Source organism: Anabrus simplex, chromosome 1 (assembly GCF_040414725.1).
Source record: "Anabrus simplex isolate iqAnaSimp1 chromosome 1, ASM4041472v1, whole genome shotgun sequence".
Lineage (NCBI taxonomy): Eukaryota > Metazoa > Arthropoda > Insecta > Orthoptera > Tettigoniidae > Anabrus > Anabrus simplex.
Window position 1 is genome coordinate 237,245,702 of NC_090265.1, and position 17,265 is coordinate 237,262,966.

General features: G+C 40.7%; 1 protein-coding gene and 1 long non-coding RNA gene across 7 annotated transcripts in view; one reads left to right on the forward strand and one right to left on the reverse strand.

Moving 5' to 3' along the window:
* The window catches only part of unk (RING finger protein unk), a 337,167-nt gene extending 329,151 nt beyond the window's left edge, over positions 1 to 8,016 (reverse strand). For 2 of the 6 annotated variants that reach the window (XR_010861738.2, XM_067158929.2), the window contains exons 1-2: positions 7,952 to 8,016; positions 7,641 to 7,850 (exon numbers count right to left, since the gene is read on the reverse strand). Coding sequence is in view for 5 of the 6 variants with exons in the window: in XM_067158929.2 (XP_067015030.1) it covers positions 7,641 to 7,850; positions 7,952 to 8,010 (269 nt within the window). In the remaining variant the exon portion in view is untranslated. Of the gene's footprint in view, positions 1 to 6,931; positions 7,013 to 7,236; positions 7,851 to 7,951 lie in introns of those variants that run through there. The other 4 variants (XM_067158953.2, XM_067158932.2, XM_067158938.2 and 1 more) reach the window with 4 other exon arrangements.
* Positions 8,017 to 8,482: 466 nt separating this feature from the next.
* Positions 8,483 to 16,142, forward strand: LOC137498450 (uncharacterized). Its single transcript, XR_011017807.1, has 3 exons — positions 8,483 to 8,609; positions 15,634 to 15,699; positions 15,782 to 16,142. It is a non-coding gene; the product is annotated as an uncharacterized lncRNA (long non-coding RNA).
* Positions 16,143 to 17,265: the final 1,123 nt, after the last annotated feature.

Genomic DNA, 17,265 nt, shown 5'->3' on the forward strand with positions numbered 1-17,265 from the left:
TGTATCGCTTCTGACAATTGTCTCGGATTATCTTATTGCAGCTGTGTATTCCCTTACTCAAAATGAATTAATACACTACTCCAATCTCACGAAAGACAAATTCACAAGAGAAATAAAATACATACATTAACATTATAGACCGTTATGCCTTTCAGCTTTCAGTCCATAACATACTGCCTACAGATTTCAATGCAAGAATACGATTTTGCAACTGGCTAATAAATAGTGTCCACGACGGTACTGTGGATCCAAACTTTCTTTTTGTGAGCGACGGAGCCTGGTTTCATTTGAGTGGATATGTCAATTCACAGAACAATAGAATCTGGGATACAGACAACCCGCACATTTTACAGCCGAGACCTCTGCACGATGTGGAGGTGGGTGTGTGGTGCGCTATCAGTGCCCGACGAATTATCGGTCCGATATTTTTTCAGGACACGATTACTTCTGACCGTTATATTCACAACATTCTGGAACCATTTTTTGCTGAACTGACTGAAGAAGAGAAAAGGTACGGCTATTTCCAGCAGGATAGTGCAACGGCCCATACGGCACGTAGCTCTATGTGACGGTTAAGGGAAATGTTTGATGATCAGGTCATCAGGAAAGGCTTATGGCCCCCTCGTTCGCCTGATTTAAGCACATGTGATTTTTATCTATGGGGAAATCTTAAAGGAAAAGTTTACAGGAATAATCCTCGAACTGCAGAAGAATTAAAAACTGAAATTAGGAACATAGTGTGTTCCATCGATGTCCATGAACTATAAAGTGTGTTTCGAAATCTCATTACAAGATGTGAAGCTTGGATTGCAGCTGAAGATCACTTTCAGCATTGTCTGTAAATACTGGTGAGTTCAGTTTAATTTCCTAGTTGATTTATTTATTTGTTTATATATTTATTTATTACTGGCATATTCAGTTTAAATTCCTAGTTGACTTATTTCTTTGTTAATCATTTACTTATTTGTCCAGAGCATCTATGTAGCCAGTGAGTTCAGTTTCATTTAGTTTCTATAGCCGTTATCATGCCGCTTCTTTGAGCCGACTATGCCTGCTTGTCATGGCGGGCACTGCGCTCGCTGTCTCCGCTTCCCAGCGCACCTAATCCTCGGCACTCCTCTCTGAACTTTCAAATTAATCACCCTATATAATATGCACATTGGAGGCATTATTGCATCAGCATTAAAAAAAATGATACTGGCCTCTAATAGCATTCCTTCTGAGCATCTCCATGAACAACATGACAACTTTACTGTTTGAACCCCAGGCCAAATACGAAAGTATCCACACGCATGTTACCAGAAGTGTGGTATCGATGGAGTGTCTCACTACCTTGAAACAAGGGAAAAGCAAGTGCTGTGCACGCAATGTGGTAAAGAGGCCTTCAATATCAAAAGTAATGTTGGCTGTCATATTTTTTCTCTGAGGCTTTCCACTCACGACAAAATACACTGGAATACAAAAAAACCAGAGTGTAGCCTCGAGAGGCAGACTAAACCGTTCTCAAGTTCTGTTCATAGTTATGCACTTTTGCTATTTGCAGAGTGACCATTCTTGCTGAAAACTTGGTATTATGTTATAACAAGTAATACAGATCTCTGCGAATCAGAGCGAGAACCTAGCCATAGATGCCAGATGTACCAAGTTTGAAAGGGCTTATCACTCGTGTCGTAGTATCTATTCATCTAAGTGCCTCTCCAAGAACCTCAAACTCAGACACTACAACTCGGTCGTCAAACCATCTGTTCTGTATGCTTCAAAGTGCCTTGTAATGGCTAGGAAGAGCCCACTCAGAAAGCTGGAGTTAAAAGAGAGGAAGATCTTGAGGAGGATATTAGGACCAATTAGAGAGGAAGGAGGCATTTACAGAATCCGCCATAATGATGAACTGTATGAACACCAGGAGGACGTTGTCACGTCTATAAGGAAAAGGCGCCTGACCTTTTATGGACACTTGGCCTGTCTGGATTCCAAAAGACTCACCAACAGGATATTCACAGTAACAGGAAGAGGCAAGGCTTCTAAGAACAAATGGATCACGTCAGTTAAGTCGGATATGGAACAACCAGATATCCCACTGGGACAAACTCATGACCGACCAGCCATCCGACACGGAGTTTTCCCAACGTCCCTTTCAAGTAAGAAGACTACAGGAGCTAAGTGGACAGAGGAAAGAAAGCTGACTCATAGCCAGCAAATGAAGGAGTATTGGAAGAAGAAAGCAACAACTTTACCAAAGAGTAAATACAAGCCCCGTGGTCCTCAGTAGGCCTAAATGACAAAGAAGAAGGATACAGATATACAAACAAACGTCCTATTGTGTTGATACAGTGTATTCTATATCGAGTCCAAACTGTTACTCAGTTATGTTTTAAACCACATATTTTCAAATTTTATAGTGCTAATTCTAATTCTGAAGAAATGTACCTACACTGAACATCTCTTTAACCTACCCATCCATGCTCACTGTTGACATGAAAAAAATATGCTAATGAAACCCGTTTGTTTACGTTACAAACAATTGCCTGAACGAAATATATTGCATTTTACAAAGAAAAAGTTTGGGGTATAGTGCGCATTCGTATCCCTGAAATATCACTATAACATTTGTCACAAATGGAACATAATAATTGCTTTTACACATATCAAGTGAAAAATCTGCGGCAAATTAAGAAATATTTTATTTTTGGAGAATATTATGTATACGTACTTTACCACTTTACAAGTACATTTGGTGTTACGCTCACAGTGACACGTATGTCTTTTGTCTTACACTTTCAACAATTTCGTGTGTGATGTCTGTGTTCACTGAAGTTCTTTGCTTTAGTTTCATCGCTTCAGTTGTCAATGACATCATTTCCTGAATTGTATCGCAATATGCAATATTTAATAGGCGACAAAATGGTATGGCCAATGTACATAAGAAGAATTCTGTGGACTAGTGATTTATTGGTCCAGGGATCAAGCTACTTTCGTTGGAACAAAAATAAAAAAATTTATTGGTCCAGGGATCATGCTATTTTTTTTGTTGACCTCCATTTTGCTGTTTGAACTGGTCGCTCTAGTTATATGGACAAAGACATAGCACTCCCATTCCACGGTGCTAGCAAATACTTTAATATGATAATACCGGACAGCTTGCTGTTTTTAGTGAGAAAGTCAATAGTGCTGCTACCTGCATGGCTTGGTGTGACCAACTCTTCAATAACATATTGTCATCTGTATGATTCTTGGCGCACTGCCGTGTTGTTTATAATGTACTAGTGTTTGTCACTAAATAATCTTACATTGCAGTTATATTCCAAGAAAAGTGTTATGCGCTGAACAAATTACCCACAAGCTAATGGGCATGGGAACTGATAAGGACAGCAAGTATTAAAGTTTTGACCTCGCATCTGTGTTGAGGTTACATTCCATGACCCTTATTTTAAGAAAATCAATCAAATACTCTACTGAAATGTTAGTGGGACGTAAAAACAATAATATTAACATATATAGAACTCTAGTATACTCAAACTTGAGGGTCCACACTGTTAACAGTACCATAAATTTCACAAACGAAAACTTGTGGGCCTGTAGCATAATGGTTATCGCGGTAGTCTTGAAATTGAAAATTGAAGGCCATGAGTTTCGAATCCAGTCATTATTTTACTGTAAGAAAATAATAATAATAATAATAATAATAATAATAATAATAATAATAATAATAATAATTTTCTTTACGTCCCACAAAGTACTTTTACGGTTTTCGGAGACGCCGAGGTGCCGGAATATAGTCCCCCAGGGATTATTTTACATGCCAGTAAATCTACCTACACAAGGCTGACATATTTGAGCACCTTCAAATACCACCGGACTGAGCCAGGATCGAACCTGCCAAATTTGGATCAGAAGGCCATCGCATCAACCGTCTGAGCCACTCAGCCCGGCGTAAGAAAATTATTATTCTTCTTGATCTGTTTACCCTCCAGGGTCGTTTTTTCCCTCGGACTCAGCCATGGATCCCACCTCTACCGCCTTAAGGGCAGTGTCCTGGAGCTTCAGAATCTGGGTCGGGGGATATAACTGGAGAGGATGACCAGTGCCTCGCCCAGGCGGCCTCACCTGCTATGCTGAACAGGGGCCTTGCGGGGGCATAGGGAGATTGGAAGGGATAGACAAGGAAGAGGGAAGGAAGCGGCCGTGGCCTTGAGTTAGGTATCATCCCGGCATTTGCCTGGAGAAGGATGGCCACTTGCAGGATGGCTGAGGTGGGAATCGAACCCACCTCTATTCAGTTGATCTCCCAAGGCTGAGAGGACCCCGTTCCAGCCCTCGTACCACTTTTCATTTTCGTGGCAGAGCCTGGAATCGAACCCGGGCCTACGGGGGTATTAGCTAATGACATGAACCACTACACCACAGAAGTGGGCAAGACAATTATTTCAGTGTATTACAGGCATAGGCTTGAGCACCAGTCCAACTAATTTAATATGAGTGTATGATAATGCTTCATGCATAAATTTGTGAAAGAGACTTTAGGAAATTCTGAACACTTCTTCCTTGTCAAGAACATCCTAGTTCACTCACCGTAACCCCAATGTATTATACATAGGCCTATTATGTATTTCTGTCTTCAGAGATAAAACAGAAAATTCAAAGTACAGCAAAAACGAGAGAGCAGCGTGAGTTGAGTTCTCCTGTAGCATTCGGGAAGATCGGCCGTATCGAAGGAGAAGAAGAAGACAAATAAGAAGTCAAAATAATGGATCAGAACTCCTGTTCCTTAATTACAGCTTCTCTTTCCCAAAATTGTAATAAATCATGGATGTTGTTAAGTTATCTGTCCGCTCTGGCTGAATGGTTAGCGCTTCGTGCCCCCCGTTTTTATGATACCTTCATTCTTTGGAGTGTTGGATCTCTTCCATTTCCCTTCTGATTAGTGTTAATAGAGGATGGCTGGCCAGTTGTACTTCCTCTTAAAAAATAATCACCACCACGGAAAGGTCAGCGTACTGGCCTTCGGTTCAGAGGACCCTGGTACGATTCCCGACTAAGTCGGAGATTTTATTCACGTCTGTTAATTCCTGTAGATCGGGGGCTACGGGTTTGTGTTCGTATTCATACGCATCTTCAAATATATACAACACATCACACGAGAAACAACCACAGAAACAAGAGGTAGTGAATATATATCCCTCCACATACGATTGGTGGTAGGAAAGGCATCCGGCCGCAAAACTAGGCCAAGTCCATACAACGTCCTTCGCCAGGCTAGAAAAAACTGGAGAGTAGGTAGTTTTTAAATATTTCCCCCAAAGGATGGTTGGATCCTCAAACAAATGCTGCTTTTAATTTTCAAGACATAGCAAAAGGCACGGCTAACATAATGCTCGTTTGGAGGTTTATGAAAGAGGCATTTCATATTTTAAAATGTCATTCTTAATTATTATGATTATTCAATTTATTATTTTAACAAAAATATTTCCAATGAGTGTAGTGCATTCCTCTCAAGTAGCATAGACGAGTATGCAGTTCACACCAACACGCTAGATGTCACCACCATCGCTGTTCGCACTCGACTCAATGCTGTTGAGATAGAGCTGTCCGGTATTGGTGGTTTAAAGTATTTGGTGCTAGCCCTGGACCTGAAGAAAGTAACAAAAGACGGCCCAGCAGCGAATGGACAAAGATAATGAGAATCCACAGACATAGCACTCCCATTCCATGGTGCTAGCCCTGGACCTGAAGAAAGTAACAAAAGACGGCACCAGCAGCGGAGAACGACATAAACCAGTCCTGCCTACAAGCCTTAAGTATGTTTTCATATTTCTCAAATAACGACGGTATTTCTTAATTTGTTGCAAGTGATAAAAATCATTGTTGTCCGTATTGAAGATACTGAATGTAGGATGCTAAATGGTTTATTTTGTCACCTATTCTATACATATAAATTTTACATTTAGGAATTAATTATTAATTCCGCTTGAGACATGTTTCGCCCTTCATTGAGGGCATCATCAGTCAAATTACCTCCTCAAGGCAAAAATCAGGTACCTGATTAGTATTTAACATGCACAAATTAATACACATTACAATGGGAAAATTAAGTACGAGAAACTCTTGTACAATGGTGATGGTTAAACAATATAAGTTTAAAGAATAAGAAGTCGGCATCAATGCTTAAAATTACTGGGTAATTATAGCAGAGTTCAGCAGTGGTGCTCTGAAGAATAATTGATGCACTCATAGGAAATTATAAAGTTTATAAAATTATTTACAGTATAACAGTCCAGGGGGAAAGGGTATAGTGCTCGGCGTCAATGTTTGTAACAATGTTACCAACCATTGACAGTAATTTTTGTTACAAACATTGACGCCGAGCACTATACCCTTTCCCCCTGACTGTTATACTGTAAATAATTTTATAAACTTTATAATTTCCTATGAGTGCGTCAATTATTCTTCAGAACACCACTGCTGAACTCTGCTATAATTACCCAGTAATTTTAAGCACTGGTGCCGACTTCTTATTCTTTACACTTATATTGTTTAACCATCACCATTGTACAAGAGTTTCTCGTACTTAATTTTCCCATTGTAATGTGTATTAATTTGTGCATGTTAAATACTAATCAGGTACCTGATTTTTGCCTTGAGGAGGTAATTTGACTGATGATGCCCTCAATAAAGGGCGAAACATGTCTCAAGCGGAATTAATAATTAATTCCTAAATGTAAAATTTATATGTATTGAATAGGTGACAAAACAAACCATTTAGCATCCTACATTTCTTAATTTGCTGCAGATTTTTCACTTGATATGTGTAAAAGCAATTATTATGTTCCATTTGTGACAAATTTTATAGTGATATTTCAGGGACAGATATGGGTTATTACACATCCACCTAAATGAGGTCCTATAATTTGCCATTCCATATAAATTCACTCACTGAACTGGCATCACATCAGAAATGCACGTATTCTTTTGGTCTCAACCATTACAGCTAGACCAGTATTGCTTATAAAACTACTAATTCCATGAACTGCGTGCGTCACTACATATATTTCACAATAATTATCAAATTGTATTGATGTTCAATTACATCCATTCCCTTCTATACTTGGAACAGGCTCAATGGAACATTTCAAAATTCGACAAAACACTGTCCATGCAAGTAATTCTGATAATTTGATTCTCTTCTACGTACGATACAACATAATTATAGGTTAAAAAAACTGAGCGAAAAATCATTACCGACGCATCACCATCATTAATAAAACGCATTAATCAAGCTTAGTAGATTAGCTAAAAGCATTAAATTACTATATAATTTAACACATAACACAACACAGAAGTGACAGAGTACAGTATTTCTTCCATTTTATGCGTTCACGTAAAACACCGCCTCTTGATACCTGTCATGTTTACATTTTATGTTTGACATCTTAAATCATTTCCCCATCAAATAATGGTACGCTCACTACTGAAAATACTGTGTGCTTAAAACAAAAAACTGTGCATTTAAATGACAGATCACAGCAACACCAATTACATAAAAGTTACCATTGCTAAATATACAACTCAATTATGTGGGAAATTCAAAACAGAAACACAAGTAGCGACATCGTTTCAGCACACACGAGAGACAAATAACTCACTCGTCTCCTTCCGGACATACTCCCGTAGTTTCATCGAACTTAGTACAATAATTATCAGCACTATAATTGAACGTTCCGTCCCTCCTTCGCACTGGTCTACGACGACGTTGATTCATAAAATGCCAGTGAAAGCAAGTGAAAGGTCTATGTTGTGTACATTTGTGTTGAAGAAACAATGGACATTGCTCCACACGGAATTCCTTTAAATACCTATAAAAGAGATAATGAATTACTGAATCATTGAACACTGATATTCCCTAGGGTCACTTACATTAATTCACGACACATAACGGAATATTTATGTGACTTACGAGTAATGATTTGGCTTTTCTGTCTGAGCTGTCAACAAACTTTTAGACTCCGACTTCATTTTATGAACTAACTGAACCAGTGCGCATCGCCTCGACGCAGGGAACGCTGTGGTTGAGCCTGCAATGTGATTGGTGTAGTGAATCACGTGGGTTCAGAATTGACAGACTCAAGGTCATTAATGTTTTGGTAGATATGTACAGAATAGCAGTACAAGTACCGGAGGGTTCCGTATTTTCTTTCACGAGCTTATAAATAGTAGGCTACCGATCAAAACTTACTTCAGAAATGTGTGTTGAATGCAACTTGCCTCTCTGTGAATTTACACAAAAGACCGGTACCGGTGAAATTTTAAAAAAATGTTTTTTCTGCTTATATCTCAAATCTAATATCTTCACACACAGCTCATCAGCTGTTCTTCCTCTAAAAATATCCTCTCCTTATACTTCAATGGCTTATCTCCGTTATCTATCATATGATTTCTATTTAATAGCTTATCGGATTAAAAATAATCAACACTGTAAAGATAAGTAATGAAAACAGTAAACCGAAAAATATACTGCATTCAAATGAAAAAGCAACTAAGTAACAAATAACTGCTTAATTCCTATTACTCCTGGGTTGAGCAACAAAAAGCGGAACATGAATAATCTTCGAGCCGTAAGTAAATAATAACAAAACAACGCAAGTGTTTATTCACCCTTTGGGTCTATCTATCCAAGTTTTTATTCCCCACCCTGAGGAGATGGGACGGGCCACCTAGAGGGTGTCGCCCTTTCTCTGGCCAGGAGAGTTGACGGTGTTGAGGAGTGGAGGTTTAGAGGAACGGGCCTCTTGGCTAAGTGGGGATAATTATACTGTGCTTTATTGAGATTTGATACAAGGCATGAATAGATATGACAGTGATGCTATGAAGTGAAGGTTTAAACAAGGTGGGAGGGAAATAGGTGAAGTGTAAAGCTGTGATAGAAGGAGGAGAAGTTGAAGGATGTCAAAGGAAGGTGGTGGTGGTGAAAAATAACCGGGTGGAGGTGGATAAGGGCGAAGATATGGACTAGGTGGTTGGGGAGGTAGGGCAGGCCGGGGACGGCTACGAGGTGTGGTGGGACGAGGCAAAGTTTGGGGAGGTGAACGAGATGGTTCGATCCGATGGTGGCGGCCGTTGAGGTGTATCCCGGTGGCGATGAGTCGTACGTCGTCGTCAGAAGTTGGAAAGAGAAGTCTGACTAAATATGTTGGACCGTCGGCGTTGTAAATGTGGAAAGCTCTTCGCACGGGTAGGATCCACACCGCAAACCATGCAGCTATAGCTGTTACTATGGGCAGAAGGCGGTGATGTTGGTGGGGGATGTACCATGTTTCCAGGAGCATCTGTAGTAGAATTTCCCTCGGCAGGTGGCTGAAGAGATGCGCTCTGAGGATGTGTTAGATCAGGGTTGGGAGGGAAGGGAAGAGTAGACGTCATAAGAGGGAAGGAATGAGACATGACAGTAGTAGTAATAGGCGGGTGGGCTGAGGTGATAGTAGTGATGGTAGTAACAGGGGTGGTTTATTTATTTAATCGTGTCAGAAACATACATTACCGGTATACTTACAATTATACAGGACAATAACAAATCTGTTACTATAATCATTAATCATTTCTGATGATGGCAGGTAACGATGTGATTTAGAAACTGTTCTCTGAGGATGTAGAGCACAGTTTTCTGCAAAACGTTAAGAATTTCACCTTATTTTCTTGACACGGCACAATCCCAAAAGCCTATACAATATCATGTCTATAAGTACGGGCCGTGAAAGCATTAATGGCAACAAGAAGATAGCTCATTGTCTGTCCTTCACCACATTCACATAGAGTGGAGTCACAAACAAAACCCAACTTTCTCATGTTCTGGTTCAGTGCTTTAGATTTCTCCAGTCTGGATGCACACTCACAGCGAATATCTGGAGGTGGCATACCTGCCAGACAATAAACTTTATGAAGTGGTGTAGATCTCAAACATCCTGTAATGAGTCTGCAGGTTTCATTTAAGGCAACATCCACTTGATTTGCATGACTAGATCTACACCAGACAGGGCAGGCGTATTCTGCTGCTGAATAACAGAGGGGTATTGCTGATGTTCTTAAAAGGAGAGAATGCGTCCCCCCAGTTGAACCCGGTAATTTCTGGATAATGTTGTTCCTTGCAAACACCTTCCTTTTGGAATTCAGACAGTGTGTTCTATAGGTTAGTGCTCGGTCAAGAGTTACTCCTAGATATTTGGGAGTGAAGCAGTGTTCTAATATTTTACCTTCCCAAATCACTTGCAATTTTCTCGCTGTCTGTCAATTTTTAGGTGGAAGGCACAGACTTGTGTTTTTTATGGGTGTGGTTTTAGTTGGTTCTCTTGGTAATAACCACTTAGAATTTGTAGAACATGGGAGAGCTTCTCTTCAGCTAGTTCAAACGTTTCCTCTTCAGCTGTCAGAGCGACATCGTCTGCATAAATAAAACTCTCTGCGCCTTGTGGGCGAGGCTGATCATTGGTGCAGATAATGAAAAGTATAGGTGCTAGCACACTCCCTTGTGGAAGGCCATTCTTTAAGTTCCTCCATCTACTCCTCTGGCCTTGGAATTCAACAAAAAACCTTCTGTTCTGAAGAAAGCACTCCCCTTTGGGGAGGGGAATGAAAATATTTCTCTTGGTCTCCACGGCATCTCCTTGCCAAACTCGGAAAACTTGTCAAGACACGCCCAAATTATTTTTCGGCTGGGTGGCCATCACATACAATGCTAACTCAGTCGGCCCAATATAAACATAAACAGGCAGATGCCTAGTTGGCAGTCGCCTCCCCTCACCATGACAAACTGTCTCATCCCTGGCGTGGAACTCACTATTCCCGAAGACCACATATATGAAGACCTCCGAGCAGCAGACCTGAAATATTTGTCCCGAATGAGTAAATTTATAATACAAATATAGTTGGTCCATTATTGGACATTATAAATTTTCCAGCTAACTCATTCCTGATTGCCAGCGTTTTGCCCCATTGTGCTAAGTTGGGTTCATCAGTTGGTAAATAGCACACCTACCAGGATGCATGGCTAGCGCATACCGTGAAGGCCAATTCAATTCCAATTGAGAGGTTTTTATTTCCCTCCTCGATGGTGGGGGGGGGGGGAAGGACGGGGCACTCAGAAGGTGACGCCTTCTCTCTGGCCAGGAGATTTATGGGGGGTTTGGTGGGTTGTGGGAGTAGGTTGCAGGGAGGTGAGGATTGACTTAAAGAAGTGGGAGGGGAGGGGAATTTTACCTCTCATTTATTCTCCTTAGTTATTTACCGTTAATCAGACAAAGTTTTAAATTGGTGTTGGAGAGGTACATTGGTGGGTTCACAAAACGTTATTACAATATAATACAGTACAGTGTGCTACTACAATATTTACAATACAATAACAATTTATAGTTCATAGTTTAAATTGATGTTGGGGAGGTACATTGGCAGGTTAACGAACGCTATTACAAAATTTTACAATACAAAGTGTTACAATATTTACAATACAATATATACAGGTAGCTCAATGCATTTTTAGTCGCAATTGATTTCTGTAAAGATAATACATACTTGGCCATAAGTGTCCATTACATTACAATATATAGATGGCCTAGATTGAATACCTCGTACCTCACAAACTTCTTCCTATCCATTATTTCCCTTAAGACTGATCACGCCTTCCAGCCACATTTGGGTATGCAGTCCATCAGAACAATGTTTGTTGGGTTTATTTCCCTATGCTTACGAGTAAAGGGAAATGAACCTTATAAAAATTATACTCTAGGAGTTAGTAAATACGTCACGCAAACATACTTTCCTATAGTACGGTATGGTAAGGTTCATTTTGCTTCACACATCGGCATAGGAAAAAAGAACACAACGAACATTGTTCTGATGGACTGCATATCCATGTGTGGCTGGGATGCGTAACCAGTCTTAAGGGAAATAATTGATAGAAAGAACTTTGTGAGATACGAGGTATTCAGTCTAGGCCATCGATATGCAGCTGTTTGTTACTACTACGGAATGATACAAATTTAATACTTGATTGTTTATAAGGTAGGAAGATAAAATTATTACACAGAAATTAAAAAGAATACAGTATTTTCATAGGGGTTCATTGTAATACAGTACATATTACATTATGTACAATGGTTGGTTGATTAATACAGAATTAGTACTCTTGTTTATAAGGCAAAACATAAAATGATTACACAGATAAAATTATTACACAGAAGTTAAATAGAATACAGTATGTTCATAGGGGTTCTTTATATTACAGTACATATTACATTATGTACAGTGGTTGGTTGATTAATACAGAATTAGTACTCCTGTTTATAAGGTAAAAATAAAATGATTTCACAGAAATTAAATAGAATGCGGTATGGTCATAGGGGTTCATTATATTACAGTACATGTTACAATATGTACAGATGTTGGTTGATTAAAAAGAAACGAAATTAGAATTTTACATTTTGTTACATATTATCATGTATACAGAATTTAGTTTTTCTGCTACAGCTTAATACAAAATTAATACTTAATTATTTATAGATTGGAAAAACAAAATATTAACATAGAGACAGGATTTTTGGTTTCAATGTGGTGATTCGAAAAATAAATAGAGTAAATAACAAACATTTGGCTGTGATGTGAATTCTGTATATGGGGCAGGAGGACATCTGATTGATGGAGGAGAGGTGAGGACGCGTGTGCGTGCTCCCAAGTGTGTCATGTAATGTAGTATTTCTATTGGAGGATGGGGGCTATTGTGGTTGGTGAGGTGGGGTTGGAAAATGAGAGGTGGTGTAGTACAGTTACAGTCCTCAGGGTGGCATCACTTCAGGGTGGGGGCAGGGAGCGGTATAAGTGGAAAGGTGTTTAGATGAAATGTGGGGAGGGGGCGGGGGGGCCATTGAGGAGGTGGTTTAGGGTGGGATAGTCGCGGTCTAGGGCTTGTTGGTAGGCGCGCTGGAATTGGGTGAGGATGTAGGAGTCAAGTTTGGGGAATGGAAATATGTCATGGAGGTCCAAAGTGGGATAGGGGAATAGGAGACGGAGGGCGTGGCGTACGGTGCGTCGTTCTATTGAAAGGAGGGGGCGATAGAGGTTGGGGTTAGATTTAGCTATGGCCGCCCAGGTGGTGAGTCCATAGCTAATGGGAGGTTGGACAAAGTTCTTGTATGTGTGGAGGAGAGGGAAGATTGGAGACCCCACCGTGTGCCAGCCAGGCGGCGCACCAGTCGGGCACGGGAGGCCGTCCTGGACTTGAGGTGTTGGAAGTGGGGGCGAAAGGTTAGGTGCTGGTCAAAGAGGATCCCGAGGTATTTTAAGGTGGGTTAGATGCGGATGCGGGTGTCCCGGACTTTGAGGTTAAGGTGGTTCGGGTTGCGAGTGGTGCTGGATTTGCCACGGTTGTGGCAGAAGAGGATGGCTTGGGTTTTATTGGGGTTTATTTTTAGGTTCCACTGGTCGCACCAGGAGATGAAGGTGTTGAAGTAAGGTTGGATGGATCAGTTGATGGTTTGGACTGAGTATAGGGGGGCCAGGATTGCTGTATCATCTGAAAACTGTAGGAGTTGAGCGGGGGGCAGGGGGGTTGCAGGATATCAGCTACGAAGAGGATAAAGAGTAGCGGGGAGAGTAGCGATCCTTGGGGGACTCCTAGAGTGAGAGAAAAGGGGGGGGGGGGCGAGAGTTGTTGTTTATGGATATCTGGGTAGTGCGGTTGGTTAGGTATGAGGAAATCAGACGGATGTAGGAGATGGGGAAGGCGAAGAACCTTAGTTTAAAGAGGAGCACGGGGTGCCAGACAGAGTCAAAGGCCAATTGGAAGTCAAAGGTGATTAGGAGCATGGGACAAGCTTGGTTAAAGTTATTGGATGTAGTTTGGAGGAGACGGAGGATTTGGTCTTCAGTGGAAAGTTTGAGCCAGAAACCAAATTGTGAGGGGGGTAGGAGATGGTAGGTTTGCAGGTGGGAGTGGAGGTGGTAGACTAGGATTTTATCCAGGATTTTGGCTAGGATTGTGATGAAGGTAATGGGGCAGTAGGAGTCCAGTTCGGAGGGGGGTTTACCTGATTTAGGGAACAGGAGCATTGTGGTATGTTTCCAGGCAGTGGGATAGAATCCTGTGTGAAAGTTGAAGGTGTAGAGGTCGGCCAGTAGGGTGAGGAGGGATAGCGGGGCTTGTCGGATGTAGAGGTAGAGGGTTTTGTCGGGTCCAGGGGCTGTGTTACGGGATTTGGACAGGACTGATTGGATTTCGGTAGGTGTGATGAGGGTGTCAAGGGCATTGTGGGAGAGGGTGTGGTTGTTTGAAGGGGAGAGAGGGGAGAGAAGGATAAGGAAATATATGGTGGGGTATCGGTGTTGTCGAGGTGGGTATTAAAGCGGTGGGGGCGTAGCATGGTTTTGTTGAGGAGGATTACATGGGAGGTGTATTGGGTGATGTGGGCTTTGAGGTGTAGGTGTTTGGACTGGAAGGACTGGATGTTATGGAAGATGATGGAGTCCAGGATCTTCTTTTAAGGATAGGGTCCATGGTTAAATGAGGGTCTCGAGGTGGGTGAAGTGGAAGTGGGTGTTGAGGCCTGAGTGGGAGGTCTGGAAGTGTATGTTTAGGGTTTGGTTGGTGGCAGCCTACAGTTGGGATAGGAATAGGGGGTGGTGGTAGGGGTGAATATTGAGGAGGGAGATGGTTAGGAATCGGATGATATCTTCAAGGGTAGGGGGTGGAAAGTGGGACTGGGAAAGTTGTGTTGGAGCATCGAAAGGAAGCCACTGCATAGGCTACTTGGAGCTACCGGCAGTGACAATGCACTATGAGAGACATTGCTTCATTACCAAATATTGATGCCTGCCTGGCCATCAGATGATATAGATGTTGATTCCCATAGGGAACCTGAAATATTTATCCCAAATGAGTAAATTTATAATACAAATATAGTTGATCCATTATTGGACATTATAAATTTTCCAGCTAACTCATTCCTGGTTGTCAGCGTTTCACCTCAGTGTGCTAATTTGGGCTCATCTGTTGTGTAAATAGCACACCTTGCCCGGTGATTGATATTAGTGAAGTTATAGTTAGTATCACCCATTTTAACGCATCTTATGTCAGTCAAACAGGTAGGAGTTTCCATATAAGATACTTAGAGCATGTTAATGCCCTGAAATATAATAGATTTTTGGCCATGGGACAGCACCTGGGTGATACTGACCATAAGTTCACTAATATCATCCAAGGTATAAAAATTCTCAAAGTTGTATGAAAAGGCCCCCAGCTCAATATTATAGAAAATTGTTTTATCCATCTGAACAGTTTTTTCAATCCTAACCTCAATCTAAATGAAATTTCAGAGAAATCAAACATTTTATTTGACCTTTTAATTCCTATCTTTAGTAATCATGTCCCAGATAAAAATAATTCTTTCTTTTATAATCTCTTTAAATTCCCCTCTCAGCAGCAGTTTTTCTTTCCGCATCCTTCAGCCCCACCTTAGACTCTCCTTCTCCCCCTTCCTTATCCCCTCCCCTCATCACCCTTTCTACTTCTTTATTTACATTGCCTGCTTCCTACAATAAGTCAGTGCTTGTTCTCTATCCACTCCTTTGTTTACATGGCCTGCCTGCTTCCTCCAGCAAGTCAGTGCTTTTTCTACATCAGACATTGGATACCATACTGGTACTGTACATTTCACTATAGAGGTGAGTCTCATAAATAATTTTTCTCCTTTTTACTTTCTTTTCTGAATGTTTATTAATTCCTAATTCTGGCTATCATTTCCAGATTTACTGCTTTGCCTGAGGTCTTAAATCAACTTAAAGACATCATATTATGACAAGAAGATCATAACCAAAATTTTGTTTTTACTGGTATACGTATTTTAATGTTATAATTATTCCTGCAACATTGTCTTTGTCTGTTATACATATGAGTTAGTTATCAGATAATGTGTTTCATTTTTATTTGGCTGAAGATGGCCATTAAGTGGCTGAAACTAGTCCCAAGATTGATGTAATATTATTTACTTGATATATTGCATTGAAAATGTGGACCCTCTTGTAAATTTATTTCTTATAATCCCACTAACTACTTTCTTGGTTTTTGGAGATGCCGAGGTACCAGAATTTAGTCCCATAGGAGTTCTTTTACGCGCCAGTAAATCTATCGACATGAGGCTAATGTATTTGAGCCCCTTCAAATACCCCCAAACTGAGCCAGGATCAAACCTGCCAAGTTGGGGTCAGAAGGCCAGTGCTTCAACCGTCTGAGCCACTCAGCCTCATGGTAAGAAGAAAGGAAACATAGAGAAGAGGATAGGAAGAGGGAGGTGGGACAGGGTCAAGAGAGGGGAACAGGGAGGAGGAAATAGGATCTGCAGCTGTCAGGGAAGATAAGGGAGACAAGGAGGGGAGAGGATCTAATGAGGTGGATGGGGTTGAGGCTCTGGTAATGGGGGACTCCATTTTTAGGCACATAGGAAATTTGTGGAGGAAAGGGAACCAGGGTAGTGTTAACCAGGGATTAGGTTGAGATAGATGTTAAGGAAAGCAAAAGGGAAGGAAGTGGTACCTTTTACCAACAATATAAGGTGCAGTCTGGTTATAACAGCATGGGAAAAGTATAAGAGAGTGGACATTTTTATCAGTGGGATCCTTACTGAAGTGTGATCAGGAATTTAAATGACTATGGAGTGGGGATGTGGGAAGCTGGATGTGAGATTTGTGGATCACTTCTGAACATATAGGCTACTTACAATCGTGCATTCTTTTAACCGTTTGACTGGTAAGCACCTGATATTAGGCGTGTGGACATGCTCTTTATTATATCACATTAATCGAATTATCAGTCATTGAAAGATGCTAATTATGTATTAATCTTTATCAATCTTTATCAAGAAATAGTTTATAGATTCACATTTTTTTTTCTGATATGTAAAATGATATCAGATAAGCTCATAATTACTATCTTGCATTAGCAGCTAGGCAATCACTCCCCAGCACATTTAGTCGCTAGTTTTCCTTCTGGTGTTAATATGCACTCATATATGCAATATTCGGTAATATCGAAACATTTCCTGATTTATCTGACAGACTGAATTTGCTGGCTGGTAAGATAACTTTAGTGTCAGTGCTAGTAAGAAATCTTGTTGACATTGTGTGTAGTAGGCTAATGTTCAAGGACCGTCCTGTGATTTTCCGAGTTGTTGTAAGGATATACTAACAATTTGTTGGTTGTTTTGATCCACCTTTTCAATACAATTACAGTTT